General features: G+C 38.5%; 1 protein-coding gene across 1 annotated transcript in view; it reads right to left on the reverse strand.

The window, feature by feature from the left end:
* btk.L (Bruton tyrosine kinase L homeolog) overlaps positions 1 to 11,897 on the reverse strand; it is a 60,065-nt gene extending 48,168 nt beyond the window's left edge. Inside the window, exons 1-2 of the mRNA XM_018229638.2 lie at positions 11,681 to 11,897; positions 9,574 to 9,938 (exon numbers count right to left, since the gene is read on the reverse strand). Coding sequence (XP_018085127.1) covers positions 9,574 to 9,720 — 147 coding nt within the window. The 5' untranslated portion in view covers positions 9,721 to 9,938; positions 11,681 to 11,897. The remainder of the gene's footprint in view (positions 1 to 9,573; positions 9,939 to 11,680) is intronic.
* Positions 11,898 to 13,480: the final 1,583 nt, after the last annotated feature.

The following is a 13,480-nucleotide window of genomic DNA, read 5'->3' on the forward strand; positions in this document are numbered from 1 at the left end:
AGCAGATATGGTTGCATCCAGTCAGTACTGGCAAAACATTTTTGCACATGAACAGAAAGGCAACTCATTTGAGAAGTTGATTAAACAGTTGAATGAGCAATGGCAATTAAGCAAAGTTTGAAAAGCAGAACCTGGAAGCCTTATGTAGCAGTCTGAAAGCTGTTGGGAAAAAGCTGAAAACGTTATCTGTGAGAAAGAATAAAAGACAGAAAATTAAAGGTCATGGCATCTTCAGTTGTAAATTAAAGGGGCTGTTCACCTTTAAATTAACTGTTAGTATGATGCAGAGTGATATTCTGAGACAATTTGCAATTGGTTTTCATTTTTTATTTGTGTTTTTTTAGTTATTTAGCTCTTTATTCAGCAGCTCTCCAATTTGCAATTTTAGCAATCCAAATAACCCTAGCAACCATGCATTGATATCAATAAGTGACTGTAATATGATTAGGAGAGGGTCTGAAAAGAAAGATGAGTATACCTCCCAACATTTGAAAAACAGAAAGAGGGACAAAAATATCTTGTGTGTGTGTAGCGCAATTTTCCCACACCCATTTAATGACAAAACCCCCTACATTTATAAGGAAACAGAATAATACTAACTTAACATATAATTCTCCTCTAAGTAATGCAAATTTCAAAAGTAAAAGTATTAACCTCCGCTGTATGCTGGCAAATGCACGGAGTTTGTCAGGTAAAATAGGAGACCTAGAATTAATTGCATACTCTAAAAATTATGATATAATTGGTATTACTGAGACCTGGTGGGAAAAAATAAAGCAGGAAGGGGTGGGACCTTTAATATCAGAGGGGGGGTCAGCTGGTTGATGAAAACAAAAAAATAGAGCGCAGATTCTGAACAAATATTTTTCGTCTGTCCTTCTTGTTAGTCTCAATTCTATATACAAAGAAAAAAGAATGAAAGAGCTGGCCCACACAATTGCACCTTCCCATACATAACCTCTGATTTAAATTAGAAGTATTAAAATTAAAACATAACCTTTAATAAGCGTTTAAAATGAATGTCCAAACAAAAAATTAAAAAAGCAGTTAGAAGCAGGGAGCTGATTGAACGGGTAAAAGGAGGGTTATTATGAGTGGTGCTAAGCATCAATTTAACCAGTGGTGATTGGTTAATCCTAGTGGGTGTTAGGTATTATTCCTGCAACCACCATGCGGTAATCATTTAAAGAGTACTCTTTATAGCACCAACCCCTTCCTCCATTTAGAGATCCCTCCCACAATGATAAGAAAGGTTAGCCAGTGTGAAGGAAATAAATAACGAAAGCCTAAGGCCTTGAGTAACATGCGAGAAAGGAGAGTATAAACCAAATTAACAGATGGCTGCCTAGCCGTACTGGTAAATACCAGTGGTAGTATCGGTTGGAATTCAGAGTGCCTCAGGCACTTAATTCAAGTGATTAGCTCAAGTTTCTAACCCACGGGTCATTCCGCCAATTCCAACCCCTTCACCCTCATAGTACACCACCCGCTCTGTAGTACCCTTCGATTGTAATGCCGTGTTCCTTAGGCACTTAATTCCTGCAATTAGCTAAGGTTCTGGCCCACAGATCATTGGACCAAATCCAACCCCTTCACCCTCATGAGACACCCTCCCGATCCGTATTCCCATTCAGGTCCCTATCAGACGTCCTGCCTAACTGTAAGCTAAAAGGTGCGCCTGACGTGCGTTTCACCCGCCAGTTGCGGGTGAAACTCAATACTATGAGTTTGTTCCAGCATGGTTTTATGTGTAATAAATCTTGCCAGACTAGCTTAATTTCTTTTTATGAGAAGGTAAGTAGGGACCTCAATTCTGGGATGGCAGTGGATGTGATTTACTTAGACTTTGCTCAAGCATTTGATACAGTGCCACACAGAAGGTTACTGATTAAATTAAGGAATTTGGCCTGGAACACTTGGCGTTGGCGTAACTTCGCTAGCGAAAGAGATAGACTCTAGTGGTACTTCGCTCCCTTATGCCTGTTGAAGTTGCGCTCTGGCAAATGGACGTAACTATGCAAATTCACTAAGATGCGGATTTTACTGAACGTTACCTCTTGCACCAGACTTGCCTTTGCCACCTCAGACCAGGCGAAGTGCAATAGAGTAGATAGAACTTCCACAAAAAATAGTTGAAAACTTTTCTAAGTCCCAAAAAACGCTGGCGACTTTTCATTTTTCAAGGTGATATGCTGCAAAAGATGGTACATTTTTTCTGGGGTACCCGGCTTCCCTCCTACATTTCCTAACATATGACACATAAACTATACACTGGGCTCATGTGTAGGGCAATATAACAACTCTATTTTATTTTATTAAGGTTTCCCGGGCTTGTGTAGTGTAATGTATTGGCTGCAACATATACGTCCATTGAACTTTAACTTCCCGCCGTATGCAAATAAGGGAACGCTAACGCAACTTCGATTCACTTGCCGCAGTAACGCGATCGCCACTTTGCCAGCGTTGGGCACCCTGGACGTGACTTCGGATTTTAGTGAATTAGCGTTATCTTGGGAATCTACGCCTGGCGAAGTGTTGCAATGTGAGCGAAGCCGTCGCTGGCGAATTTTCAGAGGTTAGTAAATTTGCCCCATGGAGGGGTGTGTGTATGGATGCACCACATCCATTTTAAAAAATTTGACAGGTTATGAAAAGTTTGAACACATTTCTGCGGGTTTTAGGATCAGGTTTTATGTGTTATTACAGTTTCGCTAATGCCACAGTTTCCCCAAGAGACTTGCTTATCTTAAATAGTTACAATTGTATTTTTGCTCATCTTAAATAGTTATGATAGTATCTATGTGCAGGTGCTGAGTGTTCTGGGCTGTGCCAAAACCCTCTTATTTAATTACATTTCAGAAACTTTGTATATTTTTCTGGCTGTTCGGTGCAGGAAATCAAAGAGAAACTCAGGACATTTCAGTAACAATCCGGGACTGCAGACTGAGGTGTCAAAATCAGGTCTGTCCCGTGAAAAATGGGACAGTTGGAAGGTATGAGATAAGTCATAAAAGTTGGCAATAACAATACATTTGTAGCCTTGCAGAGCATTTGTAGTTAGATGGAGTCAGTGACCCCCATTTGAAAGCTGAAAAGAATTAGAAGGGAAATAATTGAAAAACTATTGCAATTAGAATTAGCTATTTTTTAATAGTTAATTAAGTTTTCAAGTTAATTTTATAGTTGAACCACAATTTTAATAGTCCTTAGTTGTTGGCTGTGGGTTAATCTGCAAAGGGACTGTGTTTTTTCCAAATCTTTACTTAGCCCATGGTCAAAGTTTGTTGTGGGGTGGAAGTTACATAAAAAAAGGCACTAAGCTTGCCCAGGGGCAGTAACCCATAGCAACCAAGCAGCAGGAAACATTTACTGGTCACATATTCAAATGCTAAGATCTTATTGGTTGCTTTGGGTTACTGCTGCTGGGCAAACTTAGTGCCTTATATTACACATGGGGGACAAAGAAGAATGTGAAGCAGTAAGACTTTCCCCTATACATAATAAACTGCACTAAGTTTGCCCAGGAGCAGTAACCTGATTCTACCTGCTGATTGGTTGTTATGGGTTACTGTTCCTGGGCACACTTAGTGCCTTTCATTACATAACCCCTTGAGGTTAACCAGTTTTAAAACAATGTCAAAAGGAGAACCTACATAATCTGTTTGAGATGGTAAAACATATATTTCTCTGAACTTCAACACAGTTGCCTTCAGATGTACCAAGCAGATTTCATTTCCTAATAAATATGTATGCTTCAGTCAGATCTGGGCCAAAGAGCTTTGGCACCCACAGCAGAGTTGGTGCCCCACATATTGGCAGACACATTCCAAAACATACAAATACAATTTTTCTATAGTTAGGGCCAGGCTCGGACTGTGGATTCCAGCAAATGCCAGAGGGGCTGCTGTAAGATGTCATAGACAGTCACTTTTATTGGGCTGGTGGGGGCTTTTTGGGCCTCTGTGTACCTAAAATTCTGCAGCCTATTTTGAATTCCCAGTCTGGACCTGGTTACCATGTGGTCAATCCAAGTTTTTAAAGCTGAGTTTCTTGGGGTGAGGGGTAGAACAAACTTGAATTGATGGATGGTAAGGCAGCAAAAATATATTGTCATTCAGTCATCTGTACTCCAGTGCATGGGATATGGACGATTACTCAGAAAGTGTACTTAGCAGCAAATGAAGATAAGGAGGCAGTGACACTAATGATATTTAGAAGGTAATTTTGAAATGAAAAGGGGTCAAATTTAAGTTTCATAGGGCTATTCTGACTGTATCAAGTTAAATCTGCTATACATTTCACCCTGTAGCTGCCTTACTCAGTTACTTAGTTTGCTATAAAAACACAGACAGCATATATAAAATGTATACATGTGCGGTGTGGTTGGGGAACACTGGCTCAGTAGATTGATGGGTAGGGCAGAAAGGATTGGGGTTGGATAAACAACATTAAATGAGGTCATGAAAAAAGGAGGAAAACCAATGAGGCAGTTCCAGAGAAAATAACAATTCTACAGAAATCTCTAAACAGACAGAAGGGAGGAAGTGTTCAGTGATTTTGCTTTCTATGTAGCCCTCCAGATGCCTGCACTACAAATTTCAGTATGCTGTGGTGCTGAGAATAAATGAGAATAAATGTCTATGTCTGAGGATACACATTAGAACTATTACTTCTTTATAGATGTAATTTCTAATGTATGCCTCATAAGCACTGCTAGAGCCAGCATCAGTTTAGGGGGTCCAGGGCCTACACAGCCCCCCCCTTAGCCCCCTGCCCCAGCTGCAACCACCTGCTGCAACCCCCCTCCACCTCTGGGCCCCTCGCCACAGCCCCCCTCTACCCCATTTCCCTGCAAGTACCTTGTTCTTGCAGTTGCTATCGGGAAGATAAGTGTGCAGCTCCCAGGACAGGGAGCAGGTCTTGGTCGGTGGGGCCCACAAGTGCCGGGGCGGGGCCCTCTGGTTTTTTCCCAGTGTGTCCCACTAGCCCAGTCCTATCCTAGCTTGAACTACAAATACCGGCTGAAATTGGACTGTACGGCACATTTATACAGCAGATAATAGAATACAATGGTTGTAGTTCTAACACAGTCAGATAAATGGGTAAAATAACACAACTACAGTTCTTTATAGAACCTTTCTCACATAAGAGAGGATATTTTTGTTGCCAGGGGACAGTTTCATTGTAGTTGCTGCTGGATAAACAAACTTTAAAACTTTAAATGAACAAAGTCTATATATTTTCATTATCTGGCATTACTGAACCTTAACTCTTGATGCTTGGATAGTGGCAGGTTAGAAAGGAGCACATTCCAAACCCAAGGTAAATAAAAATTACCAAATGACAAAACAACAAATGACTAAATGACAAAATAAACAAGATACATACTGAATGTGCTATACTGTACTATAGCACATTGCCGGGCTCCAAATGTAACCCCATATCAGATGATTTTTCTGCCTCTTATCAGACATTTCCTCTGCATGAGTATTTCGCAAAATCATCAAGTTATATCTATTTTTTCATCTCTCTCTGTTCACCTCTTTATGGTGGCACAGACACATGAACTACTATATGCAACTCAACAAGGAGCATTGGAAGTTGGGGGCAAAGGACTTTCTGAGCATTCCTTACTAAATCACAGCAGAATTTTCAAGCAGCTGTACAGCATAAAATCAAGCATAATTAACAAGTAATTATATCCTGGGCATGACATACATATTGTTTTAAAATCAAGTCAGTATCCATGTAATAAATGTACAGGTATGGGACCTATTATCCAGAATGCTCAGGATCTGGGGTTTTCCAGATAAGAGACCTTTCTACAATTTGGACCTCCATACATAAATGGGTTATTTACTAAAACTTAAATCTCATATTTTTATTAAACAAAGCTTGACCAAACTTCCATCTCAGATTCTTATTTAAAGGAGAAGGAAAGGCTAAAATTAAGTAAGCTTTATCTGAAAGGTCTATATAAATACACCAATAAACCCTCAAACTAATGCTTCCTCTGTCAAAAGAAACACTGCAATTTCTGTCCTTCAATTGTGTACACATGGGCTTCTGTATCCAATTTCCTGTTTTAATCTTAAACTTCCAGGGCTAGGGCTTGAGCATGCTCAGTTTGCTCCTCTCCCCCTCCCTCCTCCCCTCCCTGCTGTAATCTGAGCCCAGAGCTATGACTGAGCAGGGAAACTCAGGCAGGAAGTGATGTCACACCAAGAAAATATGGCAGCAGCTATCCAAAACAAACTGAGAGCTTCTAGAGCTGTTTACTCAGGTATAGTAAAGCATTCTACTGAATAAATAGTGTTATAGCTTGCATTATTGTGGCTAATCTACTGACAATAAACTGCTTTGGTACCTTTCCTTCTCCTTTAATAATAAATTAACTTGCAAAGTCAGATTGGGAAAAAACTTGATAAAATCGAGCAAAACTCCGAATCATACAACTTTATCAAATTATCGGACAAAACCCGATGCAGACCACGATATCTTCAAATTCTGAAAGGGACATATGCCATGTCAAACCTCGGCAGGTTTGAGATGGTGGCTTTTCGGATTCAGAGTTTTTACAGCTTCAGGGCGTAATAAATCTCGAAAAATTCAAGATTTTTTTCCCATGAAAAACTTGAGTTTTTGCCCAAAAAACCCTGACCAGAAAAAAATCAAGGTTTAGTACACAACCCCCTAAGTCTACTTAAAATTTATTTAATCATTAACTAAACCCAACGGAATTGTTTTGCCTCTAATAAGGATGAATTAAATATTAGTTTGGATCAAGTACAATATACTGTTTCTTTATTACCTACTGCGCAGGTAATTTTTCGATTTCTTTTTTCAAAACTTTGTGACTTTCGGCACATGCGCAGTAGAGCTGAACCGGGAAGATCGCTCGGGAGAAGATGGCGCCTGTGAACTCCGTGGACAGGATCCTGTGCCAAGGGGTAAGTAGCAACTTAGGGGCATTTGCCCGGGGGGGGAGGTAGGCCGGGGGAGGAGGGGGGCAACACGGGAGGCATTTTAGCGTAGAAGGGGTTTAGTTCTCCTTTAAGAAATAACTTACTGAAACTCCGCTTGCGCTCCTCTTCAGAAAAGGCAAGATCCATCATGCAGTGCTCAATTTCTCCTCCCTGGCTAGCTCCTATAAGGATAGCAGAGAGGAGAAATTGAGCGCCGCAAAATGGATCGCCGGATCTTCTTTTCTGAAGAGGAGCATTGCTGGAGGGGGGGTATAACTCTTCCCCATGTGTCAGATCAATTCTAAGATAACTTGCTCTGCTTTGGTTCACCTAATCTTCATCTCTTGTAGGTGCCCCATTGGGGAATTATTAGCATATTAATAAGGATTAGCATTTTATAGTCAGGGCACAAGTTTCTATTTAACCCTTTGGGTGTAAAAGCCTCATTAACAAAACAAATAAACACTGATTAAAAAAAAGTGTATTTTATAAAATTTGATATATAAAGTTTTTAACTCACACTTGCATTATTTTACTAATTTTAGCTTAATGAATGAGGCAATATTAGCAATTTGAGTGAATATATTATCTTAGGGAAAAGTAAAGCCTACCAGCCATTGTTTTAGTTTTAGTAGCAATTAGACACTTTACCTAAGATAATAAAACATATTTCTAATACAAATCCGTATATTATGCAAAATAGCATTTATTGTATTTAGACCCTTATTTCTTGTTACAGAATTGGAATTACACAAACATGTAGGCAGATTTAGAAAGCCCAGGTTATCCTGAAAAAAAATGTAACATTTTCCTAGGTAAAATAAACCCCCTTCCCCAAAAATTATAATTTGATGGCTGACTGATAGGTGTAGTAAGAGCTAAAGACAAATTCAGAAAAAAATGTATTTAAAATGTCGTGACAAAATCTGAAAACTGTCTATTTAAAAGACAAATTTACAAAAGTGGAGATAGAGGTTTGTGATTTTGATGGGAAATCCGAAAATTTTTCTCCACTTTTATTTTGTCTCAATATCACCACTTTTGTGAATTCCCCCCTATTTAGTGTACAGGCACAGCAAAGGCATGCCATGGCAGATTTTGATAAGTTGACTGAAAGCTTCCGAGACATTGGTTTAGAGATCTGGGGTTATATAATAAAATACATTTGCCCAGGTGCAGTAACCCATAACAACCATCAGCAGGTATCATTAACTGGACACCTTTTTAAAATCAAAAACTTTAGTGGTTGCTATGGGTTGATTATTGATATTGTAATAGGCATTTTCATCCATAGGGACCTGACTTATACAGAATGTGGACCCATAGGTTAAGAATCCCTGTGGGTGACTCTTTTTCCAAAAAAAATCTCTCATAATGCTGAATCTGTATTCCTGAGACATTCTGATAAAGAGCTTCATATATTGGACCTGATTCAATTCAGTGAGAAAAAGGTGAAATTCAATTTGAGATGCAATTCAATTCAGAAAAACTTATATCACTGTTAATCACAGGAAAACTCTATTGAAGTCTTTGGGAAGAAACTGTGCTGGAATTTGTGGAAAGTTTTTTAGCCTCAGATTCAATCTTGTCCATGAGTTTTCATTTGATAAACCATGAGATAACTTTTTCGTACTGAACTGAATCTGGCCAATTGTTTGAAAAAAAGACACACAAACATTTCAACTTATAATATACAATGTAACTATGTCCAGGCTTGAATTTAAAATAGACCCTTGCATTTCTAGTACACAACCCCCACCAGGCCAATTATTAGTGGCATTATCTATGGCATCTTACAGTAACCCCAGTCCAGACCTGAATGTAACTTTATGGTTCCTTTGAATATTATCTCTTTAGACATGGACTAATGTTTTTTCTTATAGCAGGATGATTAAATCAACCAACTCACAAACAGTTCTGCCTAATGACATTAGGGTGAGGAAGTAGCACAGGCTGACTATTGTTCTCTGTCCGGAACGTTTGCTTGTGACGGTAACTGTTTTACATGCATTTTGTATAATATTGTATGGATTTTAAAGTATTGCAAATTAGTTTCCTCTGTTCTATCTGGTGGTTTAGTATGAAATACACTGTAACAGTGAGAGAGAAGATGTCTTTTAAATAGACAATATACCTCTGTATTGCTATTCTGTCCACTTCTATCACAGAATAACAATAGAAGATTAAAGGAATTCTATCGTCAAAAATTTAATACGTATATTGTAAAAACAACAATAAATAGGTGCTTTGCATTCTTAAAATAATTTATATTGGAAGGATACACAGGTATGGGATCAGTTATCCAGAAAGCTCCGAGAAGGTCATCTCCCATAGACTCTATTTTAATCAAATAATTCAGATTTTTAAATTATTTAGTTTTTTTTTGTATTAATAAAACAGTACCTTGAACTTGATCCCAACTAAGATATGATTAATCCTTCTTGGAGGCAAAGCAATCCTATTGGGTTTAATTAATATTTACAAATTCTTAAGTAGGCATGGAGTTACAAATTATAGAAAAAAACTCTCATCTAGAAGACCTCAGGTCCCGAACATTCTGGATAATTTATTACCCTTTTACCTTAATCAGTCTAACTGGCATACTCACCCCTCTATCAAAGTCATACTCATAGTAGATGATTTTGGTGTCTGTTAGCACAAATAGTCTCTTCTTAAAATTGAGAGGTGATGTTTTACGCTTCTGCTGTGACCTTTTCAAGAAAATACTCTCTAATATACCGGGGGTTGCAGCCATGGCTTGTTTTTTTCTTATATATAATGAGATATAAGGTCTCAAATCTCTTTTAAGGATTATCCGTATCAGCACTCCAGAATAGGGGTTCTTATTGGAACGAAAACAAATCTAGTTTTCCATCCTTGAATAACTTTCATAAGCCTTATTGGAGCTTCTTCCCACATGTTGGATCATTGGAAGCCATGTTCTCACCAGTGAAGGTGAGGGTGGTGATCCAACTGTAAATAAAGTAGACAAAGTAGAAATCATTTTTTAAAATCTACACACTTGACCAAGGCTTTACACATATATCATCCACTATATTTTCCTTCTAGCTCAGTGAATGCCTAGAAACTCTTTCTTACATTTCACTGAAGCGTGCCAACTGAGTTTTCTTTCTATATACCAAATAAAATGCACACAGATGTAAAAGGAGAAATATAAGATAAATGAAAAAAAAAACAACTAATTTTGTAGGCAATAATAAGTAATATATGGTGTTACTTTTACATGGTGCTAAAAATTAATATTATCTTTAAAAATCGCCCCTTTATTGGAGCTCCCCATAGATGTTCTCTGGTCCCTGCCTGTGTTTCAAATGAGTGGTGGTCCCTGCCAGAAGCACAGTAGGAGGGGGACAGCCAATCACAGCTCTGCAGTCACACAAGCACAGACAGGATTCAGTTCCCTATCAGGTCCTGCTAGCTGCTGATTGGTTCCTGCCGTACAGTGCAGTGAGCTGAGAGCCACCAGCTCCCCTGCACAGCCTGGGAATTCAGGGAGCAGGAAGTGGAAGGGAAGGATTATTAGGGTTTTTGCAGAAATAAATCAGCCTGAATCACTACTTTTTAAAGCACAATTCTTCTATATCTAAATGAGTATAATGCACTGGTACAGTTTTATTTTTTACAAAAAATGTCTTCTTTAAATGCTGTCTGTTTTGTTCTTCCTTGTCATTTTCTGCTTCATAAGTGAAAAAAGAGAAACAGGAAGGGGCAAAAATATAGAAAAAAAAACATATCTCTATTAGTCAGCAAAAAATCTGGTATCCTTAGCCATATAACTTATTTTTATTAACTGCCTAAGTGCTCTGTTTTAGGATACCTCAATCCATAGCTTATCCCCTTATTATCTACTACTCTGGGTTTCAGTTGTTGTATATTGTGGAATATTAGTATATCAAAACTTACAGTATACACTGTATGGCTCATGGCACACGTGGCATGTTCTCAGCTAGGTAGTGCCTGAATATGGCTGTGTAGTGTCACTGGTTATAATGGAAACCACTTGTCAATGCTGGTGGAGAATATGCCATATGTGCCATAAGCTTGAGACTCAATAAATTCCATTATCACAGCACAAACTTTACTTTCATGATTAATCTGAGGCAGTGGTTTCCAAACTGAGGGACTGACTCCCTTAGGGGAGATCAAAGCAGTGAAAATTGGGCAAAGCATATAGGAATGGGCTGCCCTGAACAGAATGAAGACCTTTTATCTAAGGCAGGGGTCTCTAGTCTTTTTTACTCATGAGCCACATTCAAACGTAAAAAGAGTTAGGGAGCAAGACAAACATGAAAAAAGTCCCTGGGGATGCCAAATAAGGGCTGTGATTAGCTATTTGGTAGCCCCTATGTGGACTGGCAGCCTACAGGAGGCTCTGTTTGACAGTACATTGGGTTTTTATGCAACCAAAACTTGCCTCCAAGCCAGGAATTTAAAAATAAGCACCTGCTTTGAGGCTACTGGGAGCAACATCTAAAGGATTGCTAAGCAATGTGTAGCCAGTGGTTGGTGATCACTGATCTAAGGTATAAACACTATTTCCCTCTCATACATAGAATAGCCCTCTAAAGGTCTTTTTAACCATGTCTAAACAATGCTTTCCCAACCCTTGCTCTTCCCTCATAAATGCTGCCTCCATTCATTCTGTAGAATTGACTCTGTAGCTGAAATGTTAAATAAAAAAAGCTGGTACTCACATGAAAGATACAGGAATTTCTGGTTTGGAAACACAATTCAGTATTATTGTTCTTTCCTTATGAAGAGAAAAGCAGGCAATGTGGTTGAGGTCAGGACTGTGCAAAGTAAGTCTCAGGCTAGGAGGAAGAAGTGACGGGTGGTGAGAGTGGGTAGGTCTCTGAATATAGATCATCTGCCAGGCAATGTTAAGATGCTTTGCAGAAGGAGGGCAGACCCAGCAGAATGAGAAGCTCTGCATGTTTTCTTTTTTTTTTTTTTTCAAGACTCCCAGTTCCTCTTTTTAGTTTCCTGTGTCAGGAGCTGGTTCAGTTTGTGCGAATTCTGATTACAACATGATGACAAATACATGCTGTGTGGCACAGTACAAATGCCCTAATCACAACATTTGCTTCTTAAAATTAGTCATATTACTCTTTATTACTGCATCCATTAGTAGCCATTTGAATTTTCATTTTTAAAACAGAATTTCGGCTCTTTCTAGTTAAGAGATGACAGTTGTGGTATTTATATAAGCAGTTCTGCCATGGGACTAGGTGATGGGTGGATTGTGTATAACCATATAACCAGAAATATTACATATTACAGAGCGTTTGTTTTTTAGATGGGGTCAGTGACCACCATTTGAAAGTTGGAAAGAGTCAGAAGGGGGCAAATAATTTAAAAACTATATAAAATAAATAATGAAGACCAACTGAAAAGTTGTTTAGCATTGGTCATTCTGTGACATACTAAAAGTTATCTTAAAGATGAACCATCCCTTTAAGCATATTTATTAAAACTTTATAAAATCTGAATTTTACCCATTTATCAAAGCATTTTTAGCTTTCCTAAAGGTGTATTTAACATTGATTTGACTTTGATATAGCATAATATGTGTTGATAACATAAAACATGAAAAAAATACTCTATAAAGCTACAAATGTATTGTTATTGCTACTTTATATTACTTATCTTTCTATTCAGGCCTCTCCTATTCATATTCCAGTCTTTTATTCAAATCAATGCATGGTTGCCAAGGTAATTTGGACCCTAGCAACCAGATTGGACCCTAGCAACCAGATTGCTAAAATTGTAAACTGGGAAGCGGCTGAATAAAAAACGACATAACTTAAAAACCACAAATAATAAACAATGAAGACCAATTGAAAATAATCTCAGAATAAAACTCTCTGCATCATACTAAAAGTTAATTTAAAGGTGAACAACCCCTTTAACTTTTAGAATGGTTTAGCTAATTCTAAACAATTGGTCTTCCCAGCTTCCAAATGGGGATCACAGACCCCATTTAAAAAATAAATGTTCTGTAAGGCTACAAATGTATTGTTATTGCTATTTTTTATTACTCATCTTTCTGTTCAGGCAAGCTCCTATTCCAATGTCTTATTCAAATCCTGGCATTGATGCTAGAGTAATTTGGACCCTATCAAACAGATTGTTGAAACTGCAACCAGCCCGCTTGATTTAGCAACCAAAGCTATTAAATGTTCCGGCACCGAGTCTAACCTGTCTTAGGGGTGACTGATATCACTATGCCACAGCAGGCGACCAAGAGAAGAGGGGCAGTGCTGAGCACGCATATGTTTTTTCAGCAAAGGAGCCCAGGCACACCTCCGCCATCTTTGCAGGCCTCACAAGACGCGGAGCTGACGCACTCCCAACCAGAACAACAGGGACCGTCCTCCAAGGTTTCAGAAATTTTAAATACTATACAGACTATGTTCCGAACAGAGCTTGCAGCTGCGGTCGCGGATTTTACTAAACAAATCCAAGAATTGGGGAATCGGACGAGTGCCTTGGAG

The sequence above is a fragment of the Xenopus laevis genome, chromosome 8L (assembly GCF_017654675.1).
Source record: "Xenopus laevis strain J_2021 chromosome 8L, Xenopus_laevis_v10.1, whole genome shotgun sequence".
Taxonomy (NCBI): Eukaryota; Metazoa; Chordata; class Amphibia; order Anura; family Pipidae; genus Xenopus; species Xenopus laevis.